Raw genomic sequence first — 23,324 nt, forward strand, 5'->3', positions numbered from 1 at the left:
ATTTCCATGCCCTAAAAAAGTGACATTTACTGGTGGATAATTTGCAGATGAAGAAAAAAAAACCTCACCCCTTAAAGAGATTTTTCAGACAAATACTATTGATGACCTATCCTCAGTTGGTCAGTTGTGGGCTGCCGCTCGGAATCCCATCCAAACAGCTGTTCACCTTCTGTTGGCCCAAAAAGCAGGGTACGGAGCAGAAGCAAATAGCTCTGAGACCTGTGTAGTGGCCAGTGCTGATAATTGCAAGTGCAGCTCTTCTTGATTTTAATGACACCTCACCAATTACCAGCACCACCCACTACACAATGACCAGAGTGGTCTGCTTCCAGTCTTTACCCTGTGTTGTGGCATGGACAATGTGCACCCAAACAGCTGATCAGCCAGGATCCCAAGCAGCAGAACACAGCTAATCAACTATTGATGGCCAATCCTGAGGATAGGTCATCAATAGTATTTCCTTATAAACCCCTTCAAAGAGATTGTGTCACATAAAGAAAAAATAAATTAATGGCTGGGCATGAGATAATGCAAAAAAAAAAACAGCATAATCCCCTGTCTTCAGCTTCTTTGGGTACAGTTGAGTGGCTCTTTTGGTCCCTTTCCTTGGCCACCAGCATGGATATTCACCGGCAGTCACGTGAATGCTGCAGTTAACCAGAGACTGCAGCTTCACCATCCGAACTCTTGGCATTAGCACTCACATCCTGAGCACGATGATGCCAGGAGTTCGGGGGATGATGCTGCAGCGATCACTTGACTTCCAGTGGATGTCAACGCCCAGTAGTGGGGATGGGGACACAGGAGCAGTTCAGCTGTGCCCAGAGGGCCAAGGACAGAAGAATATGATCTCTTTTTTTGTTTTATCCCATGCCCTAACATAATTTTTTTTCTTATTATAATGATACAACCCCTTTACATTGAGACTTGCTTCTGAAGGGCTGAGGGATCATTGCTAAACTATTCCCTGTCTCTTATATCAGTTTTAGATGAGCATATTACAAGTGCATTTTTGAGCCCCTATTACGGACAAGTGTCTTGGCTTAACTATGAGTCTACTAACCCGAACTCACTATGTAATAGATCCCTATGATACTGAAAGTTTAGGTCAGTAGACTGAAACTGTTGTCTATAATTTGGGTGCAAATGCAAATACACACCTGTAATATGCTTGCCTGAAACTCGTCTTAAACTTATTTGAGGCATAAAAAGTGCTTTGAAAATCAGAGTACAGGTCACTAAGAGGGCTGAGTGAGTGGTGGGATGTGCCTAGTACTTACAGCACACAGAGTACCACTTCCCTGGATCAGCTATTTGAGATGTTTGATGGGTGCAAATATACCCACCAACTCATCTGCATTAGTCCATCTGGTAACACACCCCTTCTAGTTCATTCCAAAGTATGCCTAGTTCATTATCTTTTCAGTAGCTCAATTAACATTAGTTATCAGACGATGATGTTTATTAATATTGACATTACAAAGTCCTGATTATTCTCAGTAGAGGAGCATGAGATAATGCAGACATCAAAGAGGAAGCCATAACCACATTAAGCACACTGCTTCTAGATGGAAGCCAAGTGCAGAGACATAGATGTTGTCCAGACGTATGTGCACTGCAATCTGTTGTGTTCTGGTACAACTAATGGAGGATGAGGGGCTGGTCGGGGAGTATGAAATGTGCAAAATGAATTCAGGCAAAGCCAATGTAACATACAAGTTTAAGCACACATTGTATGAGTTAATCTGTAGCAAATTAATTAAAGACTGTAAATGAAGAGTTTCAGCTATTTTATTGAACCCAACATAATACTAGACTAAGACTGTCAGGGTTCAGCAAGAAGAACAGATTTACATCCAAGTATATAGATCTGCTTAATATCGGAACACTTGAAAAATGGGCAGGCTAAGGTAACATGCTCAGAAAGGTTTCTAATATTTTTATGTAACCCTTTTAAGATTTTCACTATTTACATGCTAAATAAATGTCATCTTTGCCAGTTAACAGTATATATTTCAACTTTACATTCATAACTGAGGACAGAATTATACAATCGGGCAATTAATAAATTTTAGCATTGGGTGGAAACACAGATACATCAAAGTGTCTAATTAAGCTTGATTTACCTCTAGGAATACCAATGCCTGTGCCAAATACACTGACTGCTCTTTATCTTATGTCACTTTCTTTATTCAGTATGTGAATTACAAGCCTTAATGATTAGCAATTAAGATAATTTTGTACTAAAATAATGGCCTCCATCTATCTTATTCATAAGGCTCACAGCAGCAATTTGTAATTATGTACAGGCAAGAGCCTAATGTGACAATATTAAAAGGAACATGTACACTTTCTGCTACACATGGTGGGGAGCAATTTCAGGGTCTCTGGATGGCACAAATAGGAATTGTTTGCCATGTGGCTATTAGCGATCACTAAGATCAGCACCACTACAAGTTACCTTTTCTTTTTGAAAATGTTGTTACAGAAAATTTCTGATGCAACAAACAGGACAGAACAGTTAGTGGGGAAGGGGATTAACTCCTTACAGAGAGGGTCTATATTGACTGTCTGGACATGGTGTCTTTATGTATAATGTTGTTAATGGCTGGAAGGAGGCATTGATATGATGCCAAAATGTGACGCCATTACCCAAATCAGCTTGTTCACCTACATTCCCTGGTCTGTTGTTTGGTTCCCAGCAGGTACTTCTATTCACCACTCACAGAGGTGCCCTGCATCGGTACGGTTTGGAGAAGGCAGCAGCTGATAACTGTTATAGCGAGTTGTGCTAACATTGCAACCACTCAAGGTGAGAGTCTTTACCCCATTTACTTTTCCTATTACTGGGTGGTTCTACACATTGGAGCGCTCTTTTTATTTCCCCCTATATTTAAATGCCACTGTAAGAATTGACAGCAGTATCTAAATGGATAATGGCCGCAACTGAAGTAATCTCCGATTGTGACCACTGCCGACACGTGTTGACTGTCAAAAACAACTGACACCTAATGCTTATGGAGCAGGCTTGGCTCCTGAGGTCACTCCATACCAATCCCATGCATATCTAATGTACATGTGTGTGAACTGCTGTAGGTTTATATTGTACCATTTTAGAGAACATATGACTTTTTTTCTATTTTTTTTTTTTTGGAAAGCGAAATAAATGAGCAATTCTAGAAATTTTTTTTAATGTTGTTCACTGCGTTTGTTAAATAACATGATAACTTTATAGTTGAGGTCATTATAGATGCAATGATACCAAGTGTCAGATTTTTGTTATTGTTTATATTTTAGCAAGAATAGCAAAATAGCAAGAATGTTTTTTTGTATAGTTTCTGTGATTTTTTTTTTTTTTAACATTCTATGAATTTTTTTGTTTAAATTTTCTTTTTTAGTCCCACTGAGCGAGTTGAATATGCAATTGCTTGTATAATGGCTTTGTGTAGCGCAGAGTGCTAAGGCAGTTCATGACCTGAAGGTTGTGGGTTCAATCTCTGCTTGGTTCAGGTAGCCGGCTCAAGGTTAACTCAGCCTTTCAAGGTCAGTAAAATGACTACCCAGCTTGCTGGCAGGTAAAAGATGACTGGGGAAGGCAATGGCAAACCACCCTACAAAAACAGTCTGCCAAGGAAATGTCACAATGTGACGTAACCCTAGGAGTCAGTCATGACTCGGTGACTTTACCTTTTTACCAGGAAGGGTTTAATAGGTTTATACATTTTGTAAAATTGGGGTTCAGCGTCAGGCTTCTGACTGCCAAAACATTCTAATGGCACATTACAATCACATTAGGAGAGCCAATATGGTGGCAGAGGGAGCTATATGTACTAAAAGAAATAACCAGAAAAACAGATTTAACCTAGGCAAGCCCAAACTACAGGAAAATATATGTGAGGGAAATTAATATGAGGAGTCTCTGTGGGTAGAAATACATGAAGAAAAATATTAAAAGCCTGATAGAAGTTTGATATAAACCACCAATTATAACAGAATCCACGGAAAATCTATTAATGTGGCAAATAGATGAATCGGCAAATCATAATGTGGTAATAATTATAAGAAATAATTTTATATTGGGCGGACTACTTAGAAGAGCAACTCGATGCATTCAGCAGCGACTTTCAATGCTCACACTGAAGTAATGATGGGGAAGATGAGAATAAAACGCACATCCCCAGACACAGTGGGTCAGCTACTTTGAGCACAAAAGCTTAGCTTATAGGGCTAAAATAGCTGACAGAGTCTCTTTAAGTAATGTGATAAACAGATTGTTGATCCCTATAGTTAAGGAATGTAAAATAAAGGGGTCTGTTCTACTGGATTGGCATATAGAAAATGTGGTGCCATTAGTCAAATGGAGTCAAAATGTGAACCTGGAAATTACAGCATGGGTTTATCAGGGATTGCTCTTCTCAAATCAACCTGATCAGCTTCTACCTAGAAGGTAAATTGTAGACTGGACCAGGGAAGAGACATTGGATCTTGTATATCTTGATTTTTCCAAAGAGTTTGATACTGTGCCACATAAAAGTTGGTATATAAAATGAGAATGCTTGGTATGGGTGAGAATGTGGGTAAGTAGCTAACACAGTGAGACTATGGAACTCTCTCTGCCGGAGGATGTGGTGATGGCAAATTCACTAGAAGATTTCAAGAATGGCCTAGATGTCTTTCTTGAATTTGACAATATTACATGTTATAGTCACCGATTAGTTCAGAAGGGTTGTTGATTCAGAGATTATTGTGTCTGCCAAGTTTAGAGTCAGCAATGAATTGTTTTACCCTAACATGAGGAGAAATGACCTTCTACTTCATGGCGATTTTTGCCTTTCTCTAGACCAACCTTGGAAGATAATAGGCTGAACAGGATGGACATATGTCTTTCTTCAGCCTTATGTTACTATGTAACGTAAAGATCAATTCAACTGCTTGCGCCTAAAGGTTCCTTTATGTGGGAAGACTGTTGGACACACAAGCACCCAATACCAGTCCTACCAACTATCATACATGTGCTTTTACATAGAAGATATAGTCATACAGGGAATTGAGGCAAAGCGTGCTGGAAATCTCATCCAGCACCCGCCTCTATTCACTGCACACAGGCAATTGTTCATAGACGAACAATTGCCTGTTTACTTGGGCTGATAGTCGCTTGAATTTAGGTGAGCTAAAAACAAGCGACTCCAACAAGTGCCCTGTCGGTGGCCGAGTGTATACAGGACGACTATAGCCGGAATTCACTGTTTCCAACATTTATGTAAATGATAATTGCCCCGTGTAGATAAACTTTAGCAAACAGTAGAACTGTTAGCAAGAGACAAGGCAGCATGTAAAAACATATGTTCTGGTATTTACAGATTAGGAAGCACAGATGTGTGCATTCAGCTTCCTCAATCCCATAATTCTAGAAGAAAAAACACTTTATAGACTGGAACAACTATATAATTTTCCACTAAACAATCAGTTGTGTACTTTTGGTAACTATTTTTCAGTGGGGTAACATACCTTTATCTGGTGCTGAGAGGTTTGGGTCACTCCGAGGCAAAGTGTTTTCTCCAATGTGATTAAAAAGTGCCCTCTACAAATATTGATACAATGAACATAAAAATGTTTAGTGTATATATAACATTGGTCTGCTGCCACCTATAGCTAGCAAAATCAGTGACATTTCTTGGTTTTTGTTCAATCAAACACAGTTCAGGGCTGTGTTTCTCTTTTCAGCCATGTTATTCCTTTGACTTCCATGACCAGTTTTCATCATGAGATGATAGCATCACGATTTAATTAAACTGTATATGTTACCTGATTAATATATACACCAGTCTTGTGAAAAAATGAAAAGAAAACAAACATTGGAATTTCTTCAACTTTCTACAAGGTATACTTATTTTGTATGTTGCTCGTTAGTGTTAATGCGTAACTATCACTTCTTTATATTTATAGGAAAGCAAAAATGCAAATCCGCTGACCACATAGTGGCTGAATGTAGTCTCTCATTGCCCACTATAGAAGCTTTGTGCTCCCTGTAGTTAATATTACAGTATAGTTTCTACACTGTTGCAGTTGACTATTATTTTTAGCATACAGCAGAAAATGTGTCATGCTTTCTTCTCCCACAGTCCAACTACTGTGCAAGGATGCTTAGGGTGTGAGGGATTTAGCAAGTATTGGCAATGAAGACTCAAATGCCCTAACTGAAAAAATTACCATTTTATAAAATTCTTAATTTTGAACACTGACACATCATTGGATTTCCATCGATAGAAATGTATGATCTGACGTGATGTGTTTTCTTTTCTGTAATCATTTTGACACTGTGGAAGTACAAAAGTCATTCTTTATGTGTCTGATCCACACAACAACAGACTCACTAACAGAAGACTGTACAGTGAGTGGCTGATGCTTTAAAGCAGGGGTGTTGAACCTTTTGCCGTCTCCAAGCCACACTAGAAGAAGAAGAGTTGTCTTGGGCCACACATTAAATACACAAACACTAACGAAAACTGATGAACAAGGAAAAAAAATGTCCGTGCCTCCAATCTCTCATCATCCTTCACAGTCCTCCTCACAACCCCCATCTTCTTTCAAACAACCCCCAACATCCTGAGCAGTCCTCAAAAAACCCTCATTGTCCTTTACTGTGCCCCCAAACAACCCTCATCATCCTCTACTGTGCCACCAAACAACCCTCATCATCCTCTACTGTGCCCGCAAACAACCCTCATCATTCTCCACTGTGCCTCCAAACAACCCTTATCAACTTCCAAATAACCCACACCGCCAGGCCATATGGCCTCCAGACTGCAGTCAGTGCCTGCTTCTTCATGCAAGCCTGGACACAGAAACCTGTTCACGCTCACATGCAGTCCACAGCCATGAGGCCGTTTTGGACAACGGGGAGGGACACACAGCATTGGCTGGCCATGATGAGAAAACATTCACTTGTCCTCACCTTAATAAAAGCTGGATAAAAGCAGACAGAACTTGAAAGGACAGGAAGGAGAATCGCCGCCGTAGGTTGCCAGCTGGACCAGCAGTGACTGGGTGAGTCAGACAGTCACAGAGCTACAAGTGCTGCCCACTGCCTCACCATCAGTACGGGCCTGTCTGTCCAATCTGAAGTTGCCAGGTATCGCCTGTGGCCTTGCTTCCTCTAGATTCAGCCTGTACAGGCCCCCTTACCCCTCCGGGATGAGCATAATGTTTAAATAAGTTTACAATTTTGTGTTGGCCCACATTCATAGCTATCCTGGACCGCAGGTTGGACAACCCTGCTTTAAAGGGAACCTGTCTGCAACTATAAGCACCATAAACTAAGTTGTGATGCTTTTGGTTTAGGTGACAGGGAGTTTGGGGAGCTGTGTTTCATACACATCCGGTCCCTTGTTCCTGCAGAGTCCCCTAGCAAAGTCAGTGCACGCCAGCAGTTTGACTCTTTCTGCGCATGCAACTCCCATAGAGATTAATGGAAAATGCGTGTGCAGAAAAAAGTCAAGCTGCTGGCAGGTGCGAACTTTGCCAGGGGACACTGCAGGAACAAGGGACTGGATGAGTATGAAACACAGCTCCCCAAACTCCCTGTCACCTAAACTAAAAGCATCACAACTTAGTTTATGGTGCTTATATTTCCTTTTTAACGATTAGCTACTGAAATGCGTTCCTATTGAGACGATGGAAGCTTACTATAATTTGAGATGTGTTTTCCTTCTACCTCTATAAAATCTCCAATGAAAAGAAATTGACTAGACTCCCTCGTAACTTTCTTAATTATGTATTATTAAGCATATTATGATTTCAGAATCTGTAAAACCATGTTTAGAATGTCACACTATTTACATTTTAAGTACATTATTATATGTACAATTTTCAAATATTCACAGAACGTTCTAGCCTGATTGCAAGGGGAGATGGGGTAGGGGGGGGGATTAACTTCTTCTAATTTCTTAGCAAGAGGTAACCAGGCAACTACCCAGGAAACAATTAAAATAAGAAGGTATTGAGAAAAACATAGCTTGTAGATTTTCCTACAAAAGATTAGCTACTTAGTAAGGAGAGCACATCGCTGTACCTCAGCAGTATTGACCTTTTAGTCAAACAAAATAGCAGTATTTCATCAACCACCAAGTAAACCAGTTACAGGTACTTTACACATAAGGCTAAATGTCAATAAATATGATATACACACAATAGTAGATAAATCAATAAGTAGATCAGTAGATACTGCTGCTAACCAGTAACTGGTCTATACACACAGATACATGTGCTATATCATTCTGTATCCAGATATCTATTTCCCTTTATCTATAACAGAGCACACATACTGTCAGCTGACTGACAGGCTGGCTACCTGGGGTGGTTCTGCTGGGATTGGAAATATGGCACTGCAGGGTCTCTCTCTTGGGGATAGGCAGGAAGTTTCTCTGGAATGCTTGTGTTTGTCAGATAACAGAGGAGAAGCTAAACAGAAGACAGAGTAGTAAGTACGGCTGTGTAGTAAAGAAAAATACAATCTTTCAGAAAATGGGAGATACAATTAACTACAGAATCCATGTCAACTTTACCTGTACTTTGTAAATAAAAATTGCAAAAAGTGTGAAAAACTGAATAGAATCATAATCAGAATAGTGTTACATAATGACCATCATTAACAAGCAAGGACTACGAAAGAATGTAACCAAAAACAACCATTTCCATATGAAAAAAGACCAGATTTGAGCTGTCCAATTGTGAAAAATTGTTAAAATTCTTGACCACTACATAGCCTTATCTGTTAGTGGGAAGACATGCCAAGATTTTCACTCAGCTATCCTTGCATCCTGAACGACAAGTCCGCTTGATTATGCAAAAGGATTTGTGGACGTGACTCACACAACTAGACAGATTACAAATTATAAGGAATTTATGGAAGCTGGATGACAATCCCTACAGGAACAGTAACATCAGCAATTACTGGTTGTTAAAGGGAATGTGCCGTCATGAAATGACCTATTGTATAAATCAAGTTTATATGTTGTACATATTTAAGGATTCTGGCACAACCCCATTAATGGGTTTTCGAGTATGAATTTTTAAATTTTAACCCCTTGACGTTTTTCAGCATACATATTTAGGCCCCCCAGCGTTGGGTTTGTAAGGAGTGGGACTTAGAGCAGATTCCACTACATACAGGATTCCAGCGGACAACATCCGCAAAAAGTGCTCACGCTGATCGCAACTGTTTAAGCCTATAATTGCCATAGTTAAATCTGACAACAGCATTTCAATGCTGTGATATGAGTTCAAGTGTCCCGAATGCCGCCCCCTTCCCTATAATAAGATCGCAAGGTGCTGTTCGATTGCCATGGCAGACGGGGGACTTCTGAAGGCCCCCAGGGATGCCATCACTGATTGCTTATCAAGCCAGACTGCAGTATAATGCAATACTATGGTATTGCATTATAACCAAGAGTAATCGAACAATTACAAGTTCAAGTCCTTAATGGGGACTAGAGGGAAAAAAAATTTAAAAAATGAAACATTTTTATTATAAAAAATAAAGGATACTAAAGGTCAATAGCCTTCCCCCCTTTTTCTGTATTCATCGTAAAAAATCAAAAGAAAAATACCAAGCAAAACCATTTTTCGTATTGTTGCATCTGTAAAAGTCAAAGCTATAAAAATGATGTAAAAGTTATCCTGCATGATGAACAGCAACTGAAAAAAATACACTGTGCCAGAATTGAGCTATTTTGGTAACCCTGTCATCAAGAAAAAGTTTAATAAAAATCGATCAAAAAGTCGCATGTACTCCAAAATGGTACCAATAGAAATTACAGGATGTTCTGCAAAAATGTACCCTCACACAACCCTATTAATGGAAAGATAAAAAAGTTATGGTAGTCAGAAGATGGTGACAGAATATATTTTGAAATTATATATATATATTCTATTTTTTAAAAGTAGTAGAGTAAAAAAAAGTTATATATTTGGTAACACTGTAATCATACTGAGCCTTATAATAAAAGTTATCATGTTATTTTTGCAGCAGTATGTACGCCATAAAAACATCCCCCCCCCCACAAAGATTATGAAATTTAATATTTTTTACCATTTCACTCCAATTAGAAATTATTTAAAAGTTTTTCTGTATATTATATGGTACTTTACATAGATAGCTCCATTGAAAAATACAACTTGTCACGCAAAAACAAGCTCTTAGACAGCCATGTTGATGGAAAAACAACAGAGTTATTATTTTTTTGAAAAGGAAAATGACCGTGACATAAAGGGGTACAACAAAATTTTGTTTCTTTTAAGCTAGTTAGAGGAGAACTTCCTTCTAGGATTTGGAACACTGCCATGCTACGTAATAAAACTGCACTTGAGCCTTAAGTCACAAACTGATGGACGGAGATTCTCCTTCAGAACTTTCTGATAGAGAGCAGAATTCATGGTTCCATTGCTTATGACATGTTGTCTAGGTCCTGCAGAAGAAAAGCAGCCGCAGATCACCATCCTACTACCACTATATTGCATTGCTGCTATGAGGATCTAATTAGGAAAAATGATGTTAGCTTTTTACCAGGTATAATTGGACTCACGACTTCCAAAAAGTTTCAGAGTATACTATGCCAGATATCTTGTGTGTATGTGTGTGTGTATATGAATGTGTATGTGTGTGTTTGTGTGTGTGTGTGGACGGGGCGGGGGTGTGGGGGTGTGTGGCAAGTGTGAGAAGAGCTTGTCTATACTTTTTGGTGGTCAGCAGTGGGTTAAAATCCTGCAACTCTCCCATTAATACCTTTTTTGCCCAGTCTATTTCTTATAGTATTAATATGTACATTAATCTTAACTAAGTGTGATCTACAGTTTTTTAGATTCATCTGTCGTCTTTAAGGATTTCCTAGATGAGTCGGCAATGCATTCTTAATGAAATTTTGGTGGTCCAGCCACTCCTGGAAAGGCTCACCAGTGTTTCAAGTTTTCTCCATTTGTGGATAATAGCTCTCACCGTGGTTCTCTGGAGTCCCTGAGCAATTTTCCATTTTTTGCTTTTATTAGCTATAATCCTCTTCTGATATATGTGAGTATTGTGCAGCTAACATTTTTACTTTTATAAATTTTAGTTCTTAATTTTATAAAATTGTACTATGAAATTGTATGCACCTGACTTACTGAAATGTCTGTTATCAATTATTAATCATTTTACTAGCATTATTATGTACTCCCTTTTTATGTACTTTTTTACATTTATCTGTCTCATGGTCCTATTTGATATTGACTATATTTTTAATCTCTGATTATGGTTTTGTTCTTCCTCTACTATTTCCAATACATTTTCTTTGTCATTACACCCCTTTTATATATCACATTTATTTGCGTGCTATTCTACTATTCCGAGGAAGGGGCTGCATCCCAGAAATGCGTCAATGTGCTAGTTTTTTATGATAAAATAAATAGGAGTCAGGTTATTGCCCCAGTATCAAGAGCCTATCTTTTGCCTAGAGAGATATAGAAAAAGCATAATAGATTAGAATGTACCATCACTACTTAACGGAGTATTTAATAGGAGCGAGTTTATTTATTTTTTAATCTGTTTATCCATAGGCACTGGTAATTAAATAATGAATAATAAAGACTTGTTGAACTTTTACTTGTGATGTATTTACTTTTCTTTCTAGTTAGAAACGGTCCTTAAACGACCTTTTATTCTATGTAATCTTAATTGCAAAATACCTCTGGCACTTGAGGGGGCAGAACTTGTCACATTTGGAGAGGCGGAATGTGTAGAACTCAAACTTGAGGTAGAAGGACTTGGCTGAAAGAGAAGAAAAATCAGTACATTACTAAACTAAGAAAACATCTTTTAGGAAGCTGTCCACAAAGGGGTTGTCTAGGACATTAAGAAAATTATACCAGCTTAAAGAAAAATTGAATACTCACCTATCCCAGTGGCTCCCTGTCCAGAGCTACAGCACCGGTGCCTGTCACATGAAACCTGGAAGAAGTGGCAGGTGGTCACGTGCCATTCATTGTGCACATTACCACTAAGCCACTCAAAGACTCCAGCAGCCATGAAAGAATCATCGCTGAAGCATGCGAGTGGCTGAATAGTCATGTGCACAATGAATGGCACGTGACCGGGGCTGCAGCACTGGATGGGGAGCCGCTGGGTTGCGGGGCATCCAATTTCACTTTAAACCCGTATAACTTTTTTTCACGTCCCCGAATACCTCTTCAATATACAGTAGTCTATTATAGGCTACTATCTCTCTTTTCATCTACTACCGTGTTTCCCTGAAAATAAGATCTACCTCGATTTTTTTTTGGGGGGGGGGTGAGCTTGAAATATAAGTCCTAGGTACACTATGCGGAAAAAAAAGCAATACTCACCTAGCAGGTGTCATACGGGTCCCTCCCGCTGGTCACCGGTACTCCGGCAGGCTTCCGTGCAGTCCTCAATGCAGACAGAGCATCTCTTGCTAGTGATGGGGCTTGAATACCCCGCGTCCAGCAAGCGACTGGTCTGATTGGTTCACGAGCGCCGCCTCATCCAAACAGAGCCGGCGCTTGATGAACCAATCATAGCCATTCATTGAATGACATTATTGAATGGCTGTGATTGGTTCACTGAGTGCCGGCTTTGATTGGCAGAGGCAATGCTCGTGAACTAATCAGACTAATCGCTTGCTGGAAGTGGGATATTCAAGCTCCATCACCAGCAAGAGATGCTCTGTCGGTGTTGATGACTACACAGAAGCCTGCTGGAGTGCTGGAAGCCAGCGGGAGGGAAACAGAAGGTGACTGCTAGGTGAGTATAAGAACCCCCCCCCCCCATCCCCCTGAGTATAAGACACTGTGCTTCCTCTGGGGCAAAAACTAATACAAGACAGGGTCTTATTTCCGGGAAAACACGATACTTCTTTGCAGCCATAACACAAGTTTACTAAACTGTGGATTCCTGGTGAAAGGTCATCAAGCCTGAGAAGTAGATATGGATTTGGTGTTACATGCTTCACTTTGCTCAAAATGCAACTTTGACACTGAATACTTGGGGTCAGAAGAAACATTTTTAGTAATAGTAATATGGAACATTTGAGGTGGGAAACAGGCAAATCGTAAGAGAATCACAGCCTGTTTCTATAGCAACTATTAACCATGGAGGGCAGGGTTTTATCCTTTCTTAGCTGTAGAAAGTATTGAAAAGGTTCACTATGCTAAAACACAGAGATAAAGCATAAGCTAGATTCATTCTCTGCAAATATACAGACTTTAAATGTATTATAATCAAATTTCTTTCTGTCCATACCACTTTTTAATATTTTATTCCAGTAGAATGAGTTACATCTCAATGGAAAGAGGGAAAATATATCTGAAGGAAAAGAACATGGGGAGTCTCTATGGGTAGAGATTCATGGAGGGAAAAACAATAATAAAATCCACATAGGGGTTTGCTATAAGACTCCAAATATAACAGAGTCCACTAAAAATCTATCACTAAGGCAAATTGAGGACTTCAACTATCCAGATATAAACTGCAAAACTGTCTCTGAAAAAGGAAAAGTGTTTCCGTCAACAACTAAAGATACTGTAACTACCTTTCCCAACTTGCGTAAGACGCAACTAAAGGGACGCCCCTTTTGGACTTAATATTAACCAACAGGCCCTACAAAATAACAGTGGTGCACGTTAGGGGGCACCTAGGATATAGTGAAATAGTATAATAAATTTCCATTTGTCTTTCAATGGGGAGTTTTTTTTAAAGCCACAAAAATACCGGACTTTAAGAAGGCAAAGTTCGATCAGCTTAGAGATGCCCTTAACCTTATTAAATGGGACAATGTCCTCCAAATAAGACTGCAGACAATAAAAAAAATCTTCAATATTCACTGTGAGTGGTACATACCAAGAGTTAGGATAAGGTAAAATAACTAATGTGTTCTCTGTTCGTCCTTTTGGTTACTTTGATTGTTAGAAAATGTATAAAATGTGTATCAAGAGAATAGCCACGTATTAATTCAGATGAAAACCTAGAATTTGATATACTGTGAGATATGTATCTTGATTGTTCAATAAAAACATTAATAAAAAAAAACTAATGTGGCTAAATAAAGATGTAAAGGGGGCAAATAAACAGCAAAAAGAAAGCATTTAAATGACTAAAACAAGAAGGCAGTGAAAAAGCACTAAAAAGTTATAAAGAAAAAATTATGTAAAAAGAAAATAAAAGCAGCAAATGGGGGAGACACAGAGACTCAGTGCCAAAGTTAGTAAAACTCACCCCAAAATGTTCTTCATTTATATAAATAATAAAACTATTACAACTGAAAGTTTTGGTCCATTACAAAGTAATGAGGAAAAATTGTAGAGGGTAATGAGGATTAGGCAAATCTTTTTAATAGTTATTTCTCCAGTGTATTCACAGAGAAAAATGGAATGTCAGGTGAAATGCAGAGTGATAAAGCAAACTCCCATGACATTTCAGCAACCATAACCAGGAAGAGGTGCACAGCCACCTTAAAAAGAATAAAATAGACAAATCACCAGATCCTTATGGCATACATCCTTGGGTTCTAAGGGAATTAAGTAATTATTTCACCAGGTCCTGGTGGCATACACTCCTGGCTACTAAGAGGATTAAGCAATGTTATAAATAGACCATTGTTTGTTATATTTAAGAACTCCATAGCAATGGGGTCTATTCCACTGGATTGGCCCATAGCAAATATGGTGCCATTAAACAAAAAAGGATCAAAAAGTGAACCCAGAAACAATAGGCTGGTAAGTTTAACTTCTATTGTGGGTAAAATGTTTAAGGGGTTTCTAAGAGATGCTGTCCTGGAGTATCTCAATAAAATTAGCCATATAAGGGTGACTACCCACTAGCGTTTTTTTCCACTGCAAATTTGCTGCGTTTTTTTTTTCCAATTGTCAATGGAACTTTCTAATGTTAAAAACACAACGCACTAAAACCGTAAAAACGGCAACTTGCGTTCTTGCTGCGTTGCGTTTTTAACATTAGAAAGTTATGCTTTTGACATACCCCCCCCCCCCCAAATCCTTTTTTATTGCTTTTGGCCTCTGTTGCAAGCCTCAATTCATTGTCAACTTTAGCTTTTCTGACACTTGCCCTACAGTTACTGCAGACCACATTATATTCTTCTTTGGGTATTCCCCCCTCTTTTCATTTGAGAAATATATTTTTCTTCCTTTCTAACATGTGTGCAAGTTCTGTGTTCATCCGTCCTGGTCTCTTTAAATGCTTCCCATTCTTACTTCTTTTAGGGATTGTTAACGATTGTGCTTTTTAGAATCTCATTTCTTTCCCAACCTTCTTGGACATTTCTGTCCTTAAGAACATCCATCCATTGGATTCTTCCTACCCTCTTTCTGAGTTCATTGAAAATTGATCTGGATAAGTTGTTGGCTTAGACAAAAAGTGACAAATGAGGTTTAACACTGATAAATGTAAAGTTATGTACATGGGCAGAGGAAATATATGTTTCCATTACATACTAAATCACTGGAAAATAGTGACAGGGAAAAGGACTGGGGATTTTTGTTAACTGCAAACTGAACTGGTGCAAGCTGTGTCAGGCAGCTACTGTAAAGGCAACCAGGATGGCATGAATCAAGAGAGTTACAGGAGAACATGATGAAACCGTTGTTCTTCCTCTTTACAAATCATGGGTCAGACCACGCAACATGTCAACGTGTCCTAGAGAGGATGCTTGAAGACAGAGTGCAACAAAAAATACGTTATGCACCCTATACTGTGCCCTGTGGATCCTATTGTACAGGATAAATGTATCTGTCATATCAATAATTTTGTTAATTTATGTCTATGATATATAAGAACTCCACAAGTTAGTTTAATAAAGAGAAAATACACACAATATGATAACAAATGAAAAGAACCATGGGCTATGAACAGCGTAGTTCAAGTAGTCCAGTGAGTCTTCACATCTACCAAACACGATCTACTCCCTTCCTACTACAGGACCCAGAAATTACCCCCCACCCCCCAAAAAAACAACACAGCTAATAAAGTAATCAATAAGTACTTGTGATTGGATTTCTAGTATTGATGTCAATAAGTAAAAAAATCCAAATGCAAGTAGTGCAAAGTGAAAAACAATTATGATCTTGCCTCACATTTCTTTATTTAGGTCATTAGTGATTGGTAGCACTGTTAGATCAGCCTGTAAAACACACTAGGCTTGCATGCTAGCAATCTGCTAGTAAACAGATCAATGGCACCTGCATACTAAGCGGCATCAGAGACAGACGTGCACTTAAGCCACAAGGACCTTGGCATAGCATGCATGTCATGCCATCTACTTCCAAGGCTCTGAATTAGACAGAAATACACCATAGAGTCATAAAAGAAGTGCTCAGGTCTTCTGGCATGTAATACAATGCAGCCAATCAGATAATGTCCTATCACTAACAGCTGTTTAATATTAGATCATTATTAATATATTTCAACAATGGATGGCAGTCTTTTGAACCCATCCAATCATTGTTAGATCTGGATTACATGTTAATTTTCAAGACTTTACCCACCTGCATGTGAAACACTTCATCAGAGCTCTCCGATTGTCCCGTCAAATTACTAACTTCAGCAGAAGCTTGAGAGGAGAGGGAGGATGAAGAGTATCTGTTTACCGCTGGGTAACTCAGTGGGCTGTTCACCAAATAAAACAAATGGAAATATAAGGAATATGTAAATCTAATAGTATTGTCACTACTAACAGACGTCTAATGGCATCTAACAAGATCACATGGCATGCATGGTACTTTAGCATGTAAAGGTGCTGTGGGTGTGGCCATATAATCCTACCCAATCAATTAGCCTAGAAGGAATTCTATGTGTACATAGATGGAATACTTTCTTGTCATGTCCCTATCCAAACACCCACTACCAAAGGTGTAACAGCATTACAATACACCAAGAACCGTGCTGACCATTTATGTTTTTACTAAACAACAAAGTCCATAAGGTTCAATTATAACTATGTAATATTAGATAAAATAGAGAAAACTGCATATTGACAGAATGAGAACTTTCATGGGCTTATTGTCGACTACTGTATATGTTCTAATGCTCACCTACATAACACACACACATTTTAGGCTTTGATAGGGAAGGCTGTTAGTTTAATCCATCCCACGCAGCAGTAACGAAGCAATTGGCGGGTCCCTGCAGCATAGAAGTGATCAACTGACACAGTAAGTAACATCAAGACCTACTCCTGATGTTACAGTGACAGCTGATTCCTCCTGTGCTGCAGGGATCTGCCGATGGTGGGGCTTCCTGCAGCATGGGACCTGACCTGAAATCTGACCTGAACCCTTGAACAAGGAGCACTGCTTCCACATTTGGGTGGTTGCTAGGGAATCCCTGTCATTACTGACATCACAAGGAATCCTTCATTAGGTAATATGAAAAAAAAGGTTTGGTACAGTATTAGCCTGTAGAGTAAAGTGTGATTGTTCTCAGTAAGAGAAACCAAGTAATCTTGTAGATATTATACCAGCCTGATGAAGGGTCGATAAGAAGAACCCGAAAACTCGTAATAACATCATGTATTTTTGTTAGCCAGTAAAAGCTATCATATCTACAAGATTACCTGGTTTCTCTTACTGAGAACAATCACAGGGATTCCTTCTGCATACCGGGGTTTACAGGCATGCAGAGAGGATGTGCATTCTTTCTGTATGTCTGTGATCTAATGGGCTGTTACCATTAGGTCACTGTTATCAGTGGTTTGTATATGGGGAAAGCAGGGAATACATAGAAAATGTGCTGCCTGCTAACCTGTGTCCCCACAGTAAAAAATAAGAAAAGTACAACGTAATAAAAAAATTAAATAAACAGTATAAATAAAATCTGAAAAACCATTTTAAAAAATTTAAAAAGTAAATAAATAAAAGTCGTCCTCCCCATAAAAAGTGTCACCTCTCCAATCTTGCACACTAAAAATATTTTTGTACATGGGCGGTTTTCATCCATGTACAGAGGCTGCAGCTCGAGCTCAGGGAGGGAGACAGTAGGCTTTTGTTTAGCAACTTCACACATTATACAATGTACACATATGTGAAGTAGTTATACACTGGAGAACTAGAGGATTCATTTTTGTGGTAAATATTAATAATTGAACAAACTGCCTTAAAACACAGTGACAAAATGAGGGGGAAAAAAGCCTTCATTTTTTTCCTAAAAAAAAACCTACAAAAATTAATTAACACCTACTCCAATTTTAAATAAGGAAGCTCTATGTGTCCCGGAAAATAGAAGAACAATACATTTTAGGGTAGACTAAGAACCTGAAAAAATAATCACCTTTAGGATACAACATTCCAAAAGGTGAAATTTTGCTTTGCGCATGAATGTCCAAAACACCTCTGGTCATGAAGGGGTTAAAGACTGAAGTATATAGTAGTGTAGGACCGTAGAGAAGATAAGTGTGCAGTATTATAGGTGGCAGGTGTGCCATAATTCAAGGCCTTGACACCGAGCTAAGAGCACAGTTAATATCTTAAGCCTTGACCAGGGTTGATTGTGGGGATGTAACTGAGGGCAGGGATTGCGGCTTAGGACAATTTAGATGAGCCAATTTATCGTTTGAACGAGCGAATGACATCAGAGTTCGCTCGTTCGCTCGTGCAGCCTGTTTAGACAGGCTAATACATTGCTGATGCGTTGAAACGCGAAATCGTTCCGAATCGCTCAGTCTTCCATATTTGCTGTATAAGTGAATGAGAACGACTGTTTAAATCGAATGATAGTTGAATGTGCCAACGATAATTGTTATGCCTGCATAAAGTGAACTGCGAGAGAAAATCGAGTGCTTGTCGTTAGTCGTTGGCGCGTGTTTAGACAGAATGATTATAGTTCGTTTTTGCTCGTTTGAACGATTTTTTTAATGATCATCGTTCCGTCTAAAAGCACCTTTAGACATTTCCCACTCAGTAGACTTCTTTAATACACACACGACATTCATACACTACAGATATATATATAAAATATATACAGCATACTCTATATTTAGTATATACTGTATATATAGGACACATTTCAATACTTCATTTAACTTCTAATGTTATAAAGTCTTTAACATCCAGTAAAATAACATGAATCCCATTAATTAATACTACCTTCGTCTCGGTATCACACGGGCAGCATCTGGACCCATAATAGCTGGTGCTGAGTTTCTAGGGATGCGAGGACTTCCATTGGGGAAATTAACAGGACTAGGCGGTACACAAGCTGAGAAATCCTGATAGTCCAATGAAAAGATGTTAGCAAATAATTCCAAACGTTCAACCAAATTCTGACCCTATCAGTCAACATCCTAAACGGTAGATACAGCAGTGCAGAAATAACAGCATGTTAAACAGAAGCTGTAGTCACACATATCCTGACTATAGTAGCACCTTGTCCGACACCTCCTGAGATGTTTTTCAGCATGAGAAGTAATTAAACCTATTAACCAAAAGATGTCACTGTTGCTTAAGGTTTCACCATTTACAAACTATTTGATATTTCAACGTCACCAACTGTATGTAAGTATTACGGATGCTACTATACCTGTATTCCTAGACTTGATTTGAGTACAAAGAATTGGTCCACCATTTTCTTGTGCAATGGTCTCATATCTTGAGGCACAAATTTCTCATGAACAGCTAACCCAAATTCTAAAATCTGGGCCTGAAAAATATATGAATACTGAGCAATCAACATGTACAATGAACAACTAGCATAACGAGTACACTTTTAATCCTCCATACAAAGGCATAACAACATATTGACTGCAGGTATCTTCTTTTTTATATTTCTGGACCACCCTATAATATTCCCAGAATGTACCATATATACTCGAGTATAATCCTAGTTTTTTAGCAGATTTTTTATGCTGAAAAAGCCCCCCTCGGCTTATACTTGAGTGAGGTAAAAAACAAAACAAAAAAACCCCACAATACTCACCTCCCAGCTGGTGTGTCTCCAGCGCAATGGTCTCCCTAGCGGTACGGCAAGCAGCTTGAGAATTCTCTCCGCAGACATCTCCCTCCTCCGCTTTGAATTCCCCCGCTGTCAGCGCTGTGTAAGTAAGCGCTGTAATTAGATCAAGTTCCAGCCAATCACAGCCGGCGCTCGGTTATTCACAGCCATACAGTGAATGACATCACTAAATGGCTGTGATTGGTGTATCGAGCGCCGGTTGTGATTCGCTGGTGCTCAATCCAATCACAGCGCTTACTTACACAGCGCTGACGGGGAATTCAAAGTCGAGCAGGGAGATGACAGCCGGGGAAAATTCTCAAGCAGCGTGCCGCACTGTCGGGAGACCATCACGCCAGGGATACAGACTCAGGCTGGGAGGTGAGTATTGTGTTTTTTTTTACCCAGTATATACTCGAGTCAATAAGTTTTACCAGTTTTTTTGTGGTAAAACTTATTGACTCGGCTTATACTCGGGTCGGCTAATACTCGAGTATATATGGTATTTATCTTTTCCATAAACAGCACCATTGTCACCCATGAGCTGCCTCTAGTATTACAGATCATCCTCATTCCATTAAATAGGGCTAAATTGCAATACCAGGCACAGGCCTTAGACAAGAGTGTGGTATTCCTGGGGATAGACTTTCTTTACTAATCTTGAACAATCCCTTTAAGAACAGAGCAGGAAGCAATATTTAGTAAAGTCAATGAAGGAATTTTACGGATTTCTTGTCCTTTTATATATGTAGACTTCTATTTTCACTGGGATTTGTTTCTTCTATATCTGCCAGGATTGCATCCGTTTTTACTGCGACTATCACAACGTTTTGAACACCGCAATAATTGTGCTACAAGGCTCCCAATGATTTCAATGAAGCTTTGCGGACTTGCGCTTGATTTTCGAGCACTGTCTGCTCTATTTTACCGCGATTAACACACCTCATTACCAATCAGAATCATGGGGTGCATTAAATTATTGTCGGAGGCAGGAACTTGCATCTGAAAACAGCGGCAAAATCATGACAAAACGCCTTCATCAAAATCACGGTGTTTGCCAATGGCCTAAGCGGTAACTGACCAAATAAATAAACAGGTAATACAGGTGCATATAACAGGTAACCTTTTGGGTCTCGATTTGCTCTTCAGACACCCACCTTGGATTTTATATTTTTGTTCAGACATTGATTTTAATAGCTTTTATTTTTAACACTACCTGTTCCAGCATTAGTTCTCTCAGACGTGAGATCTTATCCCCATCCTCAGGGTGGTTGAAGATATACTCCTTTACAAAAAATGCCTATAAAAACATAATGCTGTGAGCCTTGCTTATAATCACAAGCTGTAGACATCATCCAAAACTCTTATACTAAGAGAGACACATAATTATTCTAGAAGAGTCTATCTAACCTAGAACACCAAGTACATACAGTACCTTTCATACAAAACCTGTGAAGCTAAAGTCCTCACAAGTTGAACCTCATTTTATAGGTGTCATTAAAATCAGATCTAATAAAACCTTTTGCTATGCAGCATGTAGAACACAAGTGTATATGGTAGAAGGTATTAGTGATTTGGCAGAGGCCTTTTGTAATGCATAGAATTACATTTCTCCTAGCAGTATTTAAATCCATTCATACAACATCCTTGATATATACAGCATGTCCATATTTATGTATGTATGTAAGAAAGTTGAACCGGCAAAGTGTAAACCACTGATGGAAATCTTAAGTTACCCTGAGAAACTGTAAATGAATGTAAACCATCTTACCTCTTGATACCTAGAGACTCCTCCATTAACCGCAGCATCAATAACCCCATTCAGGCACATGGTCAGCGGGTTTATATTTTGCATTTGCCGTGTCTGACATTGACTAATTAGAGTTCTCAGCTGCAGATTCTTATTTTCTAGGACCTCAATTGCATTTTCAAGTGGACTCATCTCCACCTAGAAAAATGTACAGAAAGTAAAACAATGCTCTGTCCCACATTTATTAAGTAGTTTACATCAGTTCTGGTTCAAACTGCACCAAAAATTGTCACAAATTATGGTTAGTGCCAAAATTGCCCACAAATTCCAGTTAGTAACATAGTATATTAGGTTGAAGGCAGACAATGTTCATCTAGTTTAGCCTGTTTCCAACCCCCCTTGTTGATCCAGAGGAAGGCAAAAAAAAGCCCAATGAGGCAGAAGCCAATTTAGCCCATTTGGGGGGAAAAATCCTTTCTGACTCTGAAATGGCAGTCAGAATAATCCCTGGATTAACATTTTGAAAGTTCCTACCTGACTCAAGTTCAACAACCCCGCTGGTTATTTAATGTCTAAATCCTGTTATATCATAGCGCTCTAGAAAGGCAAATTTCACTAGTTTTCACACTTCACTAGTGAAATTTGAAAATAATGTAAAAGTGGTTATAGTTTACTGGGAGTGGGCGCTGTCAACAACTTTTAGACACATTTATTAATACCGTACTAAATCCAGAAAAAGGTGCATGTTTCCCCATTTAGAGATCATGGCCATCACCATAATTTTTTGTATGAGGAATCATAAACAAAAGTCTAGCAATGTGCCTGAATTATAGCGTGCTGCAACTGAAGGATGGGAAAAACTTCTCAGCAACCATATAAAACACCAATTTTATATTACAGGAAACATTTGGTTGCTGCTAAACGTTGCACAAAAACTTTGCATGTGGTTACTGGTTTAACATTAGTGACTGAATCATGTCACTTACTTAAATACAATAATTAAAAAACTGTGCTCTGTGTCCCCCCGTCATAATCAGATTTTGTTCAAAAAACATTCAGTATATGTCAAAGGGGACAAATATTTTTTCGTAGTGCTATAGGAATAAACATGTACTTGTGGTCAGGGAAACCACTACAAAGCATGCATTGCTTTCAAAATATATGCTTCAAATAGTGTCCTTTTCAAAAAAAGGGGGGAAGGAAAGAAAATCTCTTGCAGCTGGCAGTGGATAGTTTAATAACAGCTCTTATACATCACTATCCATAGACTGGGAAACAACAGCAAGCCTCACTGTGCACTTCCAGAAATTCAGACCACAAATTAAGGTCACAGACACTAGGCTTTTGTTTGTATATTTGTTTGTTTGTAAAGGCTTGGGAGAAAAGACTGGCATAGGAAATTCTCGAAATGCTAGAAAAGTGACAAGCTTTGAATGCTTATACAGAGTAAAATATATATGGGTTTTATTTGCTGCACATATAAGTTTTCCATCATTTGAGGATTTTTCATTGTAAACTCATGTACTAGAAATAAAGCCAACATTTGCTAATGATACTAGTGTCTCATTCTTAATTATGCTATTTGTT

At 38.8% G+C, this 23,324-nt stretch overlaps 1 protein-coding gene across 1 annotated transcript in view; it reads right to left on the bottom strand.

The window, feature by feature from the left end:
- DOCK4 (dedicator of cytokinesis 4) overlaps nucleotides 1-23,324 on the bottom strand; it is a 300,819-nt gene that overhangs the window by 17,627 nt on the left and 259,868 nt on the right. Inside the window, exons 42-49 of the mRNA XM_066591773.1 lie at nucleotides 21,759-21,935; nucleotides 21,204-21,287; nucleotides 19,577-19,696; nucleotides 19,144-19,265; nucleotides 16,549-16,669; nucleotides 11,719-11,800; nucleotides 8,351-8,460; nucleotides 5,509-5,581 (exon numbers count right to left, since the gene is read on the bottom strand). Coding sequence (XP_066447870.1) covers nucleotides 5,509-5,581; nucleotides 8,351-8,460; nucleotides 11,719-11,800; nucleotides 16,549-16,669; nucleotides 19,144-19,265; nucleotides 19,577-19,696; nucleotides 21,204-21,287; nucleotides 21,759-21,935 — 889 coding nt within the window. The remainder of the gene's footprint in view (nucleotides 1-5,508; nucleotides 5,582-8,350; nucleotides 8,461-11,718; nucleotides 11,801-16,548; nucleotides 16,670-19,143; nucleotides 19,266-19,576; nucleotides 19,697-21,203; nucleotides 21,288-21,758; nucleotides 21,936-23,324) is intronic.

This window comes from Eleutherodactylus coqui, chromosome 2 (assembly GCF_035609145.1).
Source record: "Eleutherodactylus coqui strain aEleCoq1 chromosome 2, aEleCoq1.hap1, whole genome shotgun sequence".
NCBI classification, from domain to species: Eukaryota; Metazoa; Chordata; class Amphibia; order Anura; family Eleutherodactylidae; genus Eleutherodactylus; species Eleutherodactylus coqui.